General features: G+C 55.3%; 1 protein-coding gene across 2 annotated transcripts in view; it reads right to left on the bottom strand.

The window, feature by feature from the left end:
- The window catches only part of FANK1 (fibronectin type III and ankyrin repeat domains 1), a 57,278-nt gene that overhangs the window by 13,595 nt on the left and 27,055 nt on the right, over positions 1 to 16,628 (bottom strand). Inside the window, exons 2-3 of one of the 2 annotated variants that reach the window (XM_016148247.2) lie at positions 9,025 to 9,202; positions 2,142 to 2,266 (exon numbers count right to left, since the gene is read on the bottom strand). In XM_016148247.2, the coding sequence (XP_016003733.1) occupies positions 2,142 to 2,266; positions 9,025 to 9,202 (303 nt within the window). The remainder of the gene's footprint in view (positions 1 to 2,141; positions 2,267 to 9,024; positions 9,203 to 16,628) is intronic. The other variant, XM_036222358.1, reaches the window with a different exon arrangement.

Raw genomic sequence — 16,628 nt, 5'->3', positions numbered from 1 at the left:
GGAAGAGCCCCCCCCCCCTCGCCAGCCTCACGACCCAGGAGCCGCCCCGGGGAGCGTGTCCCACCTGCAGCATTTGTGCTGCGACCTGACGGTGAGCAGCTCAGGAGCCCCCGTTCTCCAGGTCAGCGCCAGAGCTGAGCCTCCATCATGCCCTCGCCTCGTCTAATTACCCGTGGAAGCCAGGGACGGCGGTGACAACGCCCTGGACCACGGGACAGGTCATGCATGCCTGGCGAGGAGGCCCACCCAGCCCGAAGGCACAAGCCCCGTCGGCTGACAGACAGCGACGACGGCTCCTGCCTTTCTCACAGGGCCCGAACGGCTGGCCGGCTCCACGCGGCTCTGGCATGAAGTCCGGGAGACCACGCCCCTGCCTTTGGTGCAGTAGGGAGGACGCCAGTGGCCACCTGCGGCTCGCGTGCTTGGTTCTGCATCCAGCTCACCTGGCAGGGCCAGGAGTGCCCCCCAGCCAGGGGGCCACGGATCCAGCTCCCAACAGGCATGAGAGAGCGCTGAGGAAATCTGTGGTTTCCTTCTCCTCACCCTCTCACGCCTGCCTCTGGGCCTTTCATTCGCCCTCCATCCGCCCGCCCCTTCTGAAGGGTCCGGTCCGCGCTGACCACGGCTGATGCATCCCCCGCTCCCTCCGGGAGCACAGAAGTCGGCGGGAGACAGAGACGGCGAGCACGGGAAATAGGGCACGAGAAGTGTGGGAGGCGGCGAGACAGCTCTGCAGGACGGCAGCAGCAGACGCTCGCTCGTGGCAGCTAAGGGGAGAGGCAGGCGAGGCCCCCCTGGCCGTGAGGGGCGGGCGTGGCCTGTGCGTGGCCTGTGCGTGGCAGAGGAGAGCGGGAGGCCTGGAGGGAGCGGGACAGTGGCCCCAGGGAGCGTCCCGGCCCGGTGCTGTCCCGGAGTCCCTCCCCGGACGACAGCCTCCCTCCTTCACCAGCAGCGTCTCCGGCCCCTTCTCCCTTCTCTTTGCCTTCGCTCGGCACACGGAGAACTTACCGGCGCCTGCTGCTCGGCCTGCGTCTCCCGCCCCAAGCCCCAGGGGCGCGCGGCACCCAGACACACCCGGTGCTTTCGGAGTCGCTAGGTGAAGGCACGAGGCCCCTCCCTGACCTGCGCCTCCGTAACTGCCCATTCCACTTCAAACGTCTCCTCTGAAATCCTGCGTCTTCGCGGCTAGCCGAGCGCCATTTCGGGGTGCATGGGGCATCGCCACTCTCAGCTGGAACTAAATTCTCAGTCTACCAAAGTCAGATCCAAACCCCTCATGCCTTCTTTGCAACTGAAGATATCACAGACTCACTCAAAATCTGAATTACCTTTAATCCACACAAAAATGCCCGTGAAAAAATGCCTAAAAGACACAGTTAAAACCCACGCATGGGGTGGGGAAATGTGTGTGTGTGCCAAATGCCACAATGAATAAATTTTGTAGGTAACTTTCTGCTTACCAAAGGAAGATTTTCTTTACACGGCTAAAAAAGACTCGTCTGTGTTTTCTGTGATGAGCCGTGGAGGACGTCTGACCATTTTATTCTTTACAACAGTCCAGTTCAAGGACGGCATGGGACACACACACCTGTAAAGTGTTTGAAACGCCCACGGAGAATACCTGCGCCCGCCTCCGACCCGGGGTAGGGGTGCTGGGCGGAGGCCCGGGGCCCCCGCTCCATGTGGGGTCCCCCCCCCCGCCCCTGGACAGCAGCGGCTCTGTGGACCGTCCCCCACTCAGCATCCCTGGGAGTCAGACGCGCCTGTCAGGCCGAGACGCACGCACTGAAGTTGTCCAAAGGGGACATGCCGCGGAGCGGACTCGGCGCCCAGGGCCGTGCGCAGGCTCTCGGTTCCCCGCGTGGGCCTGCTCAGCCCGCGGCCCGCTGAACGTGATGCCCGCACCCCGCACCCCGCTGAACACGCCCCCGCCGGGCAGGGCCGGCTCTCCCGTCGGTTACAGCACAACCGGGCGCCGCCGCTGCCCGGTGGCCAGGCCCGGCTCGCACGGAACCAGCACAGTGTCTCGGAAGGAATGGTGGCTGCGTCCGGTGAGGCCCGGCCAAGGGCGGACCGCTGTCCCCGCCCCTCGCTCGGCCTCTTCCGCCGAGGCCAGCAGGCCCGGGTGTGTGCATACTCACTGGTGGTGGACACGGAGACCACGGGGCTGTACTCATACTCTCCAGAGGGGCTGGTGACCTTCAGCCGGAACCTGTACAGTGTCCGCGGCTCCAGGCCTTCCACGACGTGCTTTGTGGCGTACCCCCTAGACGGGAGGAGACACGTGCCGGTGACGTCGCCGGCGCTGACCGCGCGCGACAAGCCACGCGGGGAACGCCGAGCGCTGTCTGTCCCCCTCGGATCCGGTCTTGGCCGCCGTCAGCCTCCCCCGCTCGGCCGTGAGGGCCGCGCACACAAAGGCCGAGTCGCGAGTGGCACCTCCGGCCCTGCCCACCACGTGCCCTCTCTACTCCGCCGGCTGGCCCGGTGCCGACACGCGGCCGGCCCCCGGCGCCATCCTCCGGAGAAATCGTCTGCCCGTGGTGCGTATCTCAGTTAACGAAGTCTCGTATTCGAGAGAGGAGACAGCCAGCCCAACGGCACGCGCGTGCTTCCGAGCGGGGTCTTTGGGCGCGTGGTGAGGCTGTCGCAGGGACGGCTGCACGTCCCTGCAGGAAAACAACGCCGCGGGGAGAGGCCCTGAAGAAACGAAATGCGCGGCTGCTCGTAGCCCATCGGCTCCTCGGAGCGGAGCCAGGCGGCTCGCAAGCAACGACTCTAACGTCCAGCCACGTGGCTAGGCTCGCCTCGGAGGACGATGTGGGACACGGGTGCCAAACACCGCAGAACGGAAAACCCGTCAGAGGCCAGCGGTGGGGCTCGCTCGGCTCCGGAGGGAAGGACCGAGTCTAATCACGGGAGCCTGCAAACCGAGCTCCAGGAGATGCGGGTGGGCAGCCTCCCGCCTGCTGAGAAGACCCCGGCCCGCTGCTCGGGGGCGCGTCCTGGGGGCCTGGCTTTGACGCCGTGCGCTTCCTACGATACCAGGTCTCCGAAGGTCAGCAGAGCTGCCTGTATTCCCCAGTATTGCCCCAAACCTCGGCTTCCCTCTGCGGCCAAAACCTGTATTGGCCTCCAACTAAAGTCCATGCACCTCTTTCAATTCCTATTGAATTGAACTTTCCCTTACACCGCGAAGGCTTGCCTTTTGAGGTGTGTGTGTGTGTGTGTGTGTGTGTGCGCGCGCGCGTGTGAGTGTGTTTCCGTCCCTTGCGTCCTTCCTGCTTCGACACCCAGTGCAGCCTTGCTCCCTCCTCCGGAACACTCCAGAGCTGCCTGGACTCCACGCTGACCACCGTTCTCTCCGCTTTCTGCCTTCGATTTTTCTTTCCTTCTCAGCAGACCTCTGCAGAGGCCAGACTCACACTCTGAAATTCACGACTAGCAGTTCAAGGGTGTTTATGTGCGACCCAGATATTTATACATCAATTCCATTCCACGCAATTCGACGGACATATCCAGGACCCGTAACCTGTGAGGTGCTGGGCCAGGCTGGGGACAGTGGGGGCCCGACAGCTGAGCAGGGGAATGCATGAGATGACAGTACCGGAGTTGGCGTCATCGTTGATGAAAGCTCCGCTGGAAAACCCGGGCGCGCTGACACCTGATTCATCGGTTAAACGGCCTCGCCCCTCGCCCGCACACACCAGTGGGAGGCGGTCTTTCCCCAAGAGGCAGCTACACGGCCCCGTGCAGGTCTAGAGAGCAGACCACACCCTTGCTCTAGGGGGAGGCGAATCCTTCGGGTAGTTTAGAAGTCCTCCAAGTTCCGCTCACAAACTCACCTGTCAGATGAGCAGTTCCTCGGCTGCGGGAGTGTGTGAGGGGCAGTCAGGGCCCAGAGGACTATCCTCCAGTGGAGGACTCTCTGATGAAAAGAGAGAGCCACGTCCATAACAGACAGACAGAAGACTCCTAGGCAGACAAGCCAGGGGAAAGAAGGACCCCAGAGTCTGAGAAAGAACCACCGGATGGGAAGCGCGAGGCATGCCGGGGCGGGGTGGCGGGGCCGATGGTCCAGGGTGCAAGCAAAGGTGCCAGAGAGCCCGATGGGAGATGGCGCCGGCGAGTCTGCCCGCGCCTGAGACCTGGAGGGCCATATCTGAAAACTAGAAACAGTTTACAAAACCCATCTCCCTTGCTTGTTTATCCAAAATGTAAAATTTTAAGCTGAAATAAGGTCCTGAACATGCATTGATCCCGCTGGAGAAAGAGAGCGCCCCGGCAGGGTCAGTGGAAGATGCCAGACAATCAAGGGCGACAAAGACGCCTGGTCAGCGCCGCCGCCCTGGCCGCCCGGCAGAGACGTCAGACACATGAGTGACCCCATCTGGAGCCTCCGGCCCCACCAGGGCTGCCCCAGCCGAGACCACTCAGAGCAGAGACGCCACGCCCACCCTGCCAGACTGTAGACTCGTGAGCGAATGCAGGACTGGCTTTCTCCTTCAGCCTCCACGTGTGAGGCACCTTGTTATGCGGCAGTAGGTAACTGACACACGTATCGACAAAAAAGAAACTATAAGCAAAGCGAAGAAGAAACAATGCCAACAGCTGTAAGAGAAGCGTTTGAATTAAGAGACCAAGACACAGAGAAGTGTTAAAAATAGATGTAAATGCAGTTACTTACCATGGAAGTGAAAGCTCTAAAACAAAGATAAACGTTTGGAAAAGCTGCATGGGCTAAAAAAATAATAACTTTAAAAACGAATACATCAGCCTGGCACAGATGGTCTAACGAGTGGGTGGATTTTATCATTTTGTGAGCCTAGGTCCATATCTCCAGATACTTGACCAGAGAAACTGAGCCCTCGACACGTCATGGCACCTGCAGAGATCTTTAGGGGCTCAGTGAGACTATAACACCGAGTCTCAATGGAATTCAATGCCCGGTGTCAAAAATTTACAGTTTCAGACCAGAAGATAACCAAAAATGCCCCCCCTCCCAAAAGTCCAACATTGCTAACTATATCATGAGGACACCCTATATCAGCACCTCCGCGGCCCCCAGAAAGGCGACTATCAGAACCGTTCCAGAAAGCAGGCGTCGCCGAAGACCCTCACGGAAGGCTGGAGGTGCCCACGACGTCGGCAGAGCTGGCCCCAGACAGTGCGGGCCACGCAGCGGCCCGTCGGGGCACCTCCCAGCGGCTACAGCGCAGACTCGGGGACGGCGCCGTGCCTGCTGCGCAGACGCAGGGTGGCCGCAGAAGCCCGTGGGGGAGCACGGCCTCACCCCGGCAGGGTAGGTCAAAGAACGAGAGAGCCTTCTGTTTCCGCAGTGGAAGGAAACGCACAAAGCACGGCGCGTGCCCCTCTCTCTGTTCGCAGCCAACGAGCGCGTATTTGATGCGAGAGCTGAGCCAACACGAGACCTAAGGCACCAGAGACCGGCCCCCCGGGGACTCGGCCCCCACCCCCTCGGTGCTCCCGCCCCCGGCACCCCAACCCGGCCTCCTGCTGATGGCGCTGAAATCCCTTCCTGCAGACCAGGCTCTGCCCCGGCCGCTCCTCCCTCCCTGCCGTCTCTGCTCGGATGTCTGTCACCCAGACGCCTCCCGCCCTCTTCCCGTCCCGTTGTCCTAGGTCTCGGGCCAAAACCTCAGTGTCACCTGTGGAAGACCACGCTGCTGTCCACGAACATTTGGTCCCCTCCGAGGATTCTGCGTCCCTCCGCGACTGCACCTGGACGTGGCTGGGCGACCCGCTCGGGGCAGCGAAGCATTAGCAGCAGAAGGGCGGTGGTCGTTGTGCGCAGGACACTGAAGAAAGGCCGTGCCGTGCTCTCGTCCCCCACGCCACGCAGACCCACGGCGGTCGGCGGGGGCCACGCGGGGCGCCCGGGCTGCAGAGGAAGGTCAGCGCGGCGAGGGGCCGCGGCCGGCACGCCACGGGCCCTCGGTGCAGGACGTGAACCACCGCCGTCGCGAGCCACCGAGCCTCCGGAGCCGGTGCCGCACGCTGCAGAACTTGACCTCTCCCGGGTGCACCCGTATCCCGTTTCTCCCACGTCCCGTACATGGCCCGCCAGCAAATTTTTCAAATCCGCCTTTAAAATGCACCCTGAATTCAGCCCCTGCTCGCGCGGATGCGTTCTCTCCCCGACAGACGATTGCACGAGCTTCCCGGGCAGCCCCACCAGCCGCCCAGCGGCCAGAGGTCCTCAGAAAGCACAGGCCACGGCAAGTCGCTGCTCAGCTCAGCGACCCCCGACGGCTCGCCCACTCTCGGAGTAAAAGCCGCTGTTCTCGCGATGCCCCCGGCCGCTGACGCGGCCCCGTTACTCTCCTCCTTGTTCACGCCACTCCTCAGAGTCTCCGGAACACACCGGGCGCAATCCCATCCCAAGGCGACTTCGCTTGTCAGTCCTTCTGTCTGGAACGTTCTTCCAGGTGCTCGCGGGCTCCAGAGCACCCGCATGCGCTCCTGACTTGGGTGCCGCCCCCCCACTTCCGCCCCAGGCCCCGATACTCCCCGGGCCTTTTCCTGGCTGCTTCCCGCCATCTGCCACGTCCTGCGGGTTTGCGTTTATGTGCCTTCGTCGTCATTTGCTTTCCTCGTCACGAGAGGGGACCTTCTGTCTATCTGTCCAGTGCTGTTATCTCCAGCGTCCAGTGTCTGGCGCACAGTAGGTGCTCATTAAAGCATGCTGACCGAAGGCATGGCATGCATGACGTGGGCACCGATTACTGCAGAGGGGGCGGACCGCACAGCGAAGGCAGCTTCTCGGCACAGGGACAACCTGACCTGAGCAGGAGAAAAGATGGGGCAGAGGGAAGTTTGTCCAAACAGGGAAGCGGCCGAACACACGCGTAGAAAGAGGCGAGACGCGGCCACAGGACAGCGAGCAGGTCTCGCTGGAGGGCTCCGCTCAGGGACGAGACAACGAGAAAGGCTGGTGTGGGCGCACTGTGAGGGGCGCCCGAGTCAGTCCACGGAGTCTGACCTTCGAGCGCTGGAGGCCCAATGAAGACGATCTGACAAGAGGAGGATTCGGAGGACAGCTCCTGTAGCCATGCCAGAATAAAGGACAGAGAAGGCAGAACAGAGGAACGAGGCCGCCTCTTTCGATTGGCAAAAATGCTGGGCAGTTGCGGGAACCGGGGTCACGGCGATAAACTAGTCAGAAAATGGAGCTTGCATCCCAGTCCAGGAAAACGTCACCACCTAATGGTCAGACGCTCCAGATAATCACTCCTTACAAGAGAGGCGTTTGCTGGTTTTACCGATGCTAGAGCAAGTGACACCCTGGAGCGAGAGTTCAAGGTTAACACAGTCTAACTCTGCCACCTAGTGTCAAGGCTTGTGCCGCCGCAGCGGAGAGAACGCAGCACTGCGCAAGCCCGTTCAGGTTCAGAGCTGGGCGTCCGAAGGCGTCAGGGCCGGCCCGCAATGCCGGGCCTCCCCCGAGGGCGTCCCTGGGGCCCGCCCTCAGGTCTCCGGAGGAAACGCAGGGGCGCAGACAGACGCCGCGGCACAGACAGACGCAGCGCGCTGGAGGCCGGCGCACGCGGCCATGGTCTCTCCGTGCTGTCACCTGGGCGCCCAGCAAAGGACAGGAGCAAAAAGCACGTAGAGACCCAGGACGGGCACCCCCCTCCCCCCGCCGCCGAGCCCGCGTGCTGGCGGCAAGAGGGAGACGGACGGTGTCCTTCCTCCGCCACGGCAGCCCTCGCCGTCCCCTGACCCGCGCTTTCGGGCGGGAGGCACCTAACAGGACGACATGCTCCGAATCACATTGGCAAGTAGCCGGGCCAGGAATCCCTTTCGTTTGGTAGCCGCGTTTCGGCTAAATGCAGATTTCTTTTTCAGGCACAAAGAACCGTTCGTCCCACCCCAGGGACGTGGCCGTTCAGGGGAGGGGCGAAGCCTGCGGAGACGCCCGCCGGTCAGCGCCCTGAGGAAGGACAGACAAGTGCGGGACCGGCGCCCTGACCCCGTCGGCACCAGCATCCTGGCTGGGATACCGCACGGCGGGTTTCCAGAACGTCACTGCTGGGGGAAGCGGGTCACAGGCGCCCGGGGCCTCTCCGGCTTATTTCTTACTAGCAGATAGAAACCTACAATTATCAAAAAATTGCCGAGTTTCATTTAAAACTATATTTGCATCTCATTTTTGGTATTCCTGAAACAGGTCATTTTGCAAGTGATAAAGCTACAAAGGGAAGAAATAGGGGTTGGAATGAAGACTAAGAAGAAATGAAGTTTTAATTACTTCTGTCGCATTCATTTATTCACACGACAAATATTTTGAGGGTCTATTGTGCGCCAATATTGTCTGGGAGCCGGGGACAGACGTTAGGCAAGCCGGATTCTTATCCGCCTGCCGCTGAGTTTAAACGCCGGTAGGAGGGGGACAAGTGAACAAACAAGCAAACAGGTAACGTAATTCCAGCAGAGCTAAATGCCACGGGGCATAGGAAACGAGGCCGTGACGGAGAGGGAGCGGGGTGCGGGGCCGCTGCTCCGGGTGGCCTTCTGAGGCGGGGCACTTGATCCCACGGCCGCGTTAGGCGAAGAAGGAGCCCGCCCTACAGGAACAGAAGGAAACGTGCTCGGGAGAAGGGCGGCCAGCCGCGGGCGTGGGAACCAGCGTGGCCCGGCCGGGACCGAGCTGGAGAGAGTTAACAAGGGCACAGTGCTCTGACGGGAGGTCCAGAGCCCGACGGGAACCTCCCCTGACTGCATCGATCTCCCCTTCTGTCCTGTCTCCACATTTTGAATTTTAAAAATATACCGTGAGACTATTTCAGAAGCCTGAGAGGCTCTCGAAGGTACAGGAGGTTTAATCTCAAAGCTACTGCTGATGCTTATTTTCCAAAGATTATAATTCGTGAAAAGCATGCATGCAGACGGTGCTGACTCATCCTTTTCATTTTAAAGCGAGTTGTCTCGGAAACAATAGAAACCGTCCCAGCTAATCAGGGCATCGACGCAAAACGCCACGTGGTTCGACGCTGCACCTACGTATAAATGATACCGTAAGTGTGCACTTTGGGGTCCTCCTCTTCGATGGAGAACCGGAGCCACTGATCCTGAGGCCCCTGGCGTCTGGCTTTCTTCTCCAGGTCCCAGTACAGCTCGATGCTGTGATGAGTCACTTTGCCCACGACAGGCGGGTGAGGCCTTGAGGATGGTGTGATTTCTAAAAAAGAATGAGACAGATTTCAGGGCTCCGTGCGGAAGGGAGGCGGGCCGGCGGAGTGCACTCCGGCGGTGCTGGGGTCCGTCCGCGTCCTCCTGTGCGTCTCCCTATGGCCGGAAGAAGTTCCCAAAAGCTTAAGCGATAGAACGTTGGGCTGATGTACGAGCTGCCGCATCCTTCCACGAGCAGATTGTACCACACCCGTCAGTGCTGCACTGCACTCGTGGGTCAAAAGGTCGGTTAACAAATCGGGTTAATCAGGATGCTGATGAAACTCAGCTTGCCACTCTGATACTTTAGGGAAATAGTGTCCAATGCTGGCTGGCAGACGAAGATGAGACAAATGATACAGCTGGTCCAAACATCTGTAACACAGGTGACGAAGGGTTGGTATCCATTCTATAGAAACTGCTCTTACAAACTAACCGAGTGGGAAGAAATGCAAAGGCTACTAACAAACCAGGCAAACGATGAGCGGCAAAAACAAATGGCCAGCACAACGTCCAAAAAAGATGTCTATTCTCTGGTGGCCATGGGAATGTAAAACTTTACGTCCAGTCAGACTCTTAAAACCAGATCTAACTACTGGACGTGACGACGTAGGGAAAGGATGTGGGGAATACGAGTTACAGCCACTTCAAAGAGCAACATGGCGGCATCTATTAAAACTAGAAATACACACTCCGCCCCATCCAGCCGCACAGCCCTGGCGATCTCGCCTGGAGAAGATCGGAGCGCCGGAGCACGCAGGGACGCAGTCACGCGTGGAGACGCGAACTGCTGTAGTTTCTAGCAGTTCGCGGAGAACAAAGGGAGAGAGAAGACCTGTTAATAAGGGAATGCTCAAATAAAAGATGAACTGTCCATAGCATGGAGCATTCCGAAGCCTTCGAAAGATGAATTAGTTCTATACTAGCTTCCCGAAAGGATTTCCAGAAGGTGTCAGTGAATGAAAAATCAAGGTGCAGAGAAAAATACAGCAGACCCCATTTCTATAGCAGACAACAAGGGCACAGCCGTGTGTATGTACATGGATGGATGGATGGATGGATGGATGGATGGATGGATAGATAGACAGACACACACACACACGCGCGCGCGCATATTACGCCAAGTTACACAGCACGCGGCTGTCACGTTTCACGTGAGCGTCATCTCTCCCGCTGGGCTTGAAGTCCCTGCGGGCTGGGTCCATACAATTCTTTTTCAAACCCCTCCCTTCCCTCTGCCTTTCAGGCTCAAACATACCATTGATCTGCCATGTTGGTTATTTGGAGAAAAAGAATGTGAGATTCCCATTTTCCAAGCAGCTGACCCCAGGCCCCCCTGCAGCACAGCCCCCGACCCCCAGGAAGACGGGGCGCCCTGTCTTGCCTGCCCCAGGCCCAGAGGACAGACCACCACAAATTTTCTTGGCCCTCAGATCCCAGAGGCACAGTAGGGGAGAGTCCGCAGGCTCATTTTCCCCAACTTCATTTCCCTCGTAGTTCTCAGAAGCACGGCCCAGAGGAATTGGATGAACCTGGGTTTGAATATATGCTCTGAAGCTGAGTAAAAAATACTTACTTCGAAATGTTTTATGACAATCAAATAGCGCAGGTAAAGTACCTCGATAAATCACGGCATATTCCGTGCAATGAAATCCTGCAAAGCAGCTGAAGGAACCTGCTCTAGCAGCAACACTGATCAACCTCAAGTGAACGCGAAACCAAGGGCCCAATGGGTCCGTTATTTTCCCGCTTATGGAAGATTTTGGCACACACAACACTGCATGTCTGTGCACCCACAGACACGCAACCAACGTTACACACGCCCCAGGACGGGGCGGCCTCAGAGGAGTCAGGCCAGGACTGAGGTGTGATGGGCCCGGGGAGGGTAAGTGCCAATATGTTCGCAAGGTTTCATTTGAGGATTTCAGACATTTATGGCAAAATGTTAACACTTTTAAACCTATATGGTACATTGGGTATATTATGATTTTCAATAATTTTGGTATATTTGAAATATTATTTTTTTTAAATAACGATATAAATAAATGATATACATTCTTGTTATGGGGCTGTTGGTTCCCTTAGGAAAACCTACTTCGGTGTTCTAGACGCTAAGAAATACGAGTGGGGAAAGGAACTGAGTGCCTACTACGTGCCAGACTCTGGTCCCTCAACCCGCGTCAGCCGGTGTAACCCCAGCCACCCTGGCCGGTGAGTAAGCTGACGACTCGTCATAACACCACCGTCGAACGACTCGGTTCTTTTGTTCTCAGAGCGGTCTAAAACCGTTCAAAGACCAGGATCGCTAGACTGTTACGGATTTTCCTCTGTAAGCAGGAGCCAAGAATTATCTTCATTCCAAAGACATCTGGCCCAGAACCCCACTAGAAATTCACACCAAATTTCAAAAGCAACACACACGGTTCACCATAAATTTAAGCGAGGAGAAAAAGGTAATATTCCCGTTATATAAGTGTTTCTCACACCTCGCTCTTCAACCACGGATCCAGGCCAATAAGAAGACACTCGTGCCCATGACCTTGGCGCCAGCCGCAGACGGTCCACGGCCCCCAGACCTGGCTCGTGCCCACTGCCAGCTGCCGGCTCAGGGCAGAGTCAGAATCGTCTCCCGGTTCGTCACCGCCTCCAGGTCTGGTACGCTGAACGGCGGTGTTTGGGAAGCTAGTTTAATGCCCCTCGCTCTTTTTTTTAGGTGTGATCCAACTTTCCCCACTCGTGGCTTGTCCGGGGTCCAGCGCCCGGAGTGAGCGAAGCCCTCGTGAACGTGGGGCGGGGCACAGCGGACGGGGCATTCCCGAGACACCCCTGGGGTCACACAGAACTCCGAGGGCGCGCGCTGGCCAGACGCAGCACCCCGCGTGGTCTGCACCTCAAAACAAAACTTACCCAGCTGCAAACCTCCACTTAGGCAAGAGCCGCTTTGCACAGGAAGCTGTGGTGCTCAACAGAGCCCGACGGTCAGGACGTGAACAAGTGTCCTCATTAGACAAGAGCCGCTGGTGTCTTAGTTGGCCCCAAAATGAACAGTGGATGGGACCAGCCTTGTCTTGTCTTGGTTTCTGGCCAACCTACTCATCTGACAGGTGTGTTTAATTCTTACAACAGTGAACTCCTACAGTTTGTGTCTTCTCTTTGATAAAAATTCTGGTATTTTCGTCACTTTTAGCCAATCACATAATCTCACTTCACAAATTCAGACTTATAATTTTAGCTTTTCTAAAGGTTACTAACAAGAAGGGGGGGGAAATGTACTTTTAATTTGCATGGTTCCTTTAAATGATTGGTAGGCTCTGTCCATCACGGGAAAATTTCCTTAAAATTTTTTCAAAAAATGAAACAGGAAAAACAGCAACAAGAACAGGACAAGGCATACCTCAAAAGGACGATTATATGAGAATTTATGTGTCGTGTGCCATGGAAGCTTTTCGTAAGGAAGTTTTTATGCAAAGATGACAAATAAAACAATTTTATGCTCCTGTTGCCATTTGTCAAGTAATAAATAAGCGGAACATGAAATATAGCGGGCTTTATACACTGTCGCCATCCAGTGCCTGCGGTTTCAAAGATAACATAAAATACAGCTCTCGAGACACCAGAAATCCACTTTCAAAAGCTATCATTTATAAATGATAGGTTCAAACACAACACTGTGAAGTTTAAGTAAACCGTGGTACAATATTAGGCCTCGGCACTCTAAATTTTTAAAATTACAGGTTGTGATACTGTAACAGAAACGTGCCAGCCCCGGGAGACCCGTGATGAGCCCGAACGATCAGCTTCCCCAGGACCCGATCACAGGCAGTTGAGCACATTTTAAAAGCTGCAGAGAGCGCTTGTGATCATAGTCTGCATTGGAATTAGCTGTGATGAGTACCATGAAAACCAGAAAACGAAGAAGAGAGAAAGCGAATGTGGGTGCACGACCGTCCCCCTTATCCGCGGGAGACACGTTCCGAGGCCCAGGGGACGCCTGCAACCGCGGACGGCGCCGAACCGAGCGTGCCGTTCTCTGCTCCCCATCCGGCCCCGCGAGGAAGTTTAATTCGTACACCAGGCACAGTGGGCGAGGAACCGCGCCTGACGGTACAACAGAGCGAGCGTGACCACGTGCTGTACGACTGAGTGTGGCCTGTCCGGAGACAGCGCAGGCTGCACTCGCCCTTCTTGCGAGGCCGTGAGATGACGCGATGCCCGCGTGGTGACGTCGGGTGAGGGGCGCGACCTGCGTGTGGCGACGTGGCCTGAGGCCACCGCGAGGGCGACCTGCGCGCAAGCCCCGTGAGACCGCCCCAGTCGCGCGGCGGCCGAGCTGGCCACTGCATGACGGGCGGGCGGCGCGCGTGGGCGGCAGGCAGACGCCGGACGAAGGGATGATTCGGGACCACGTGCCGTGTAAAACGTACGCGTGGTTTACTGCTGAAGTTTTCATGTTAACACTTTCCGAGCGAGGTTGACCGCAGGCAACTGGAAGCCTGAAAAGCAAAGCCGCGGATAAGGGGCGCGGCTGCGCTCGTCCTGAGCACGGAATAAAACCGCGGATAAGGGGGCGCGGCTGCGCTCGTCCTGCGCACAGAACACCATAAAAGCAGAGCGCTGCTGTCCCTGTCCTTCCGAAATCACTCGCAAATTCTCTGAGGTCGGATTTCGCTGACCAGGGGCATCTGCAGCCCGGCCGCTCGTGGCAGATGGCCCGCATGAAGGCACACTGAGGGACGCTGTATAAAGCGCGGGGCGACCGTCACCCCAGAGCGATTCACCACGGCTCGACCACGTATTTGTAGCAATCGTAAGTCAGAAACATCCTCCAAATCGACGTGACATGGAGGTCGTAATCATTGCTACACCTTAGATTTTTAAGGCACCCCAAAATGTGTTTGCTATGAATAAATACTGAAGAGGGAATTTTTTAAATCATATATCACAATAGCCACAAAGTGATAACAGTTTTTCCTTTCACTTAAAATAAGACAGATAAAGTGAGCTTAATTGCAAACTATTATATCGCTTTCATAAAACAAACAAACAAACAAAATCCTATAAAACCCTGGTAGATGAAAGGACAAAGGACAGAAGTAGGTAATTTAAATTCTTTTAAATAACCACCAATAAACACAATTAAGAAAATGTTCAAACTTTCTAATAAAAAAAAAGGGACATTAAAATAACTGTGAGGTACCATTTTATTCATAAATTTTGGGTGGAAAACATGTAATGGTAATACCCTGTGCTATTTAAGACCATGGCAAAACTGGTCTACTTACAGATTTGTGGATAGCACCCTACACTAAACCATCGTTTACTAATGCAATTTGTCTATATTCAACGATATTATAAAACATCCTACCTGGTAGCTCTACTTCTAGAAACATGTCCAAAGGAAAGAATTCAAAACCCCAAAAATAAATTTAAAACCTAAAATGTTTTTGTATTGTGTGCTTTTACTTCTATTTAAAAAAAAAAAATCTACCATTTAAAAAAGTAGAAAGACTAGTAGACTGAGTCTAAACCACCTTGTTCCTGGCACCTAGCCTTGTCAATTATCAGCACAGTCACAGCCAATCACATTTCATCCAGGCTCCTGCCCACCCCCATTCCTCCCCGAGACCTGGGTTATCCAAGAGCTAGATTTTAACGAGCTTTCACTTTGTGCCAGACTGCATGCCAAGCTCTTTGCATTTATCATTTGATCTTCATAACCTTATAAAGTACTAGAACTTCCTTCCCATTTTACGGATGGATTTAGACACACAGAGGTCCCATAACTTGCTAGGGAGGCAGCTGCTAAGGAGCAAATTAAGGAATCAGACTCAGGCAACATGACCGCAGAGTCTTGCCCTTAACCCTTCTACATGCTGTCTACCTCCCCGCTACGTTTAAACACATGCACACGTAAAAGATAATGGAAAATCAAAATCAAGACAATCACTGCAGCATCACTGATAGCAACAAAGACTGCGAACAATTTAAACATCAAAGAATATGGAATTTGATGTATACGCTGTGATATATCACTTAATGTAAGAATATTGTAGCCACTAAAAGCACATGGAAGGATGTATACTAATGTAAAGGGTGTTTGATATGCTAAGGGAAGAATACAAATTTGCACAGACAATGTGATTATAATGATAGAAAAAAGATGCACATAGAAGAACAGAAAATGAGTTCAGGAAAAAGAAAGACAATGATTTTGGTAGAATTATGTGGTAAATTGCCTTGTTGTTATATCACTGAATAAGAAAAACAAACATAACTGAGTATTTCGACTTATTCTTAGTGAAATCAAACGCCTCAGTTCTTCCTCCCTGAGCTTACATGGATATGACAAAACAGACCGATAAAAATGAACCAGGAGAAAGTCAATGTGGATGCTTCGTGGCACGAGACGTTTTAATCACACATGGCTCGATTTATTGACCATTTGCACATCAAGCAGATAGGCTGCATCCCATCTATTTCCAGGGAATGTTTACATCCCTCATTCACCACGTCTGTGGGACGCTAACTTCGTGTCCTGAAGGCGCAGCACAACCACGACGGAGGGCGGGCGGAGGGGACCGTGGTACTGACCAGAGGGAACCTCCTCCAATGTGTGGGGCAGAGGCAGGGGATGACCTCAGCTGATCCCAGACGGGAGGGGCCTGTAAGTGAGGTTGGAAGGGTCAGAAGGCCAAGCCTGGCACAGTCTGGGCGCAGGAGTACACCGTCTAGTGAAAGCATTTTAATTTACTGAAAATTCTCATATTTTCTTATTCCCAAGGATCCTTAGCTTTTGAAAGAATATAAAATGCAAACTGCTCAAAGTTGCTTCTCACTACTTTGCTAACAAGCTCCTGGAGGGCAAAAATCAGTTCAGACCTAAACCAAACAAAAAATCTAGACTGATCTAATAAACAAAAACACAAAAGGCAACGCTTCCAGAGTCAGAATCAGGGAACACTGCTTCTTATCCTGGCTCTACCATGGACCTTTGTCACCGGCAACACGGGGATAGACGAGGATTCCTGCCTTGCCTCCCTCTCCGATTTCCTACAAAGAAAAATAATGTGGCAAAAGCCTGAGGAGAGGTCTGATGCTCGAGGGGCAACAGGAACGTGAGGCCTGAGGCCGCTGATGGTTTGGCGCACGGTCACCCGGTCGATACTTTTTGCCACCTGGAAACCCTGCGCGGCATTCTGTGTGGGTAACTGGCAGAGGGCAGAGTGGCAAATGCGCTTCCGGGCTTTCTTTTCCCTAGTCATGGTAACCACCATGGACTGCAGGCTCGCTCGGAGCGAGGCGCTGCCCTGGACGCTCCATCAAGAGTGTGTCGACCTCACGATGACCCAGTGTTCTCGATGCACAGTGAGGAACAGAGAGGAGAGACCCGGGCAGGTCCGGGGCTGCAGCCCAGGGAGTGGGGGCGGGCGGTGGGG

Source organism: Rousettus aegyptiacus, unplaced genomic scaffold (genome assembly GCF_014176215.1).
Source record: "Rousettus aegyptiacus isolate mRouAeg1 unplaced genomic scaffold, mRouAeg1.p scaffold_m13_p_6, whole genome shotgun sequence".
Classification (NCBI taxonomy): Eukaryota; Metazoa; Chordata; class Mammalia; order Chiroptera; family Pteropodidae; genus Rousettus; species Rousettus aegyptiacus.
The sequence above is the reverse complement of the archived record's forward strand: the minus strand, read 5'-3'. Positions and strand labels throughout refer to the sequence as shown.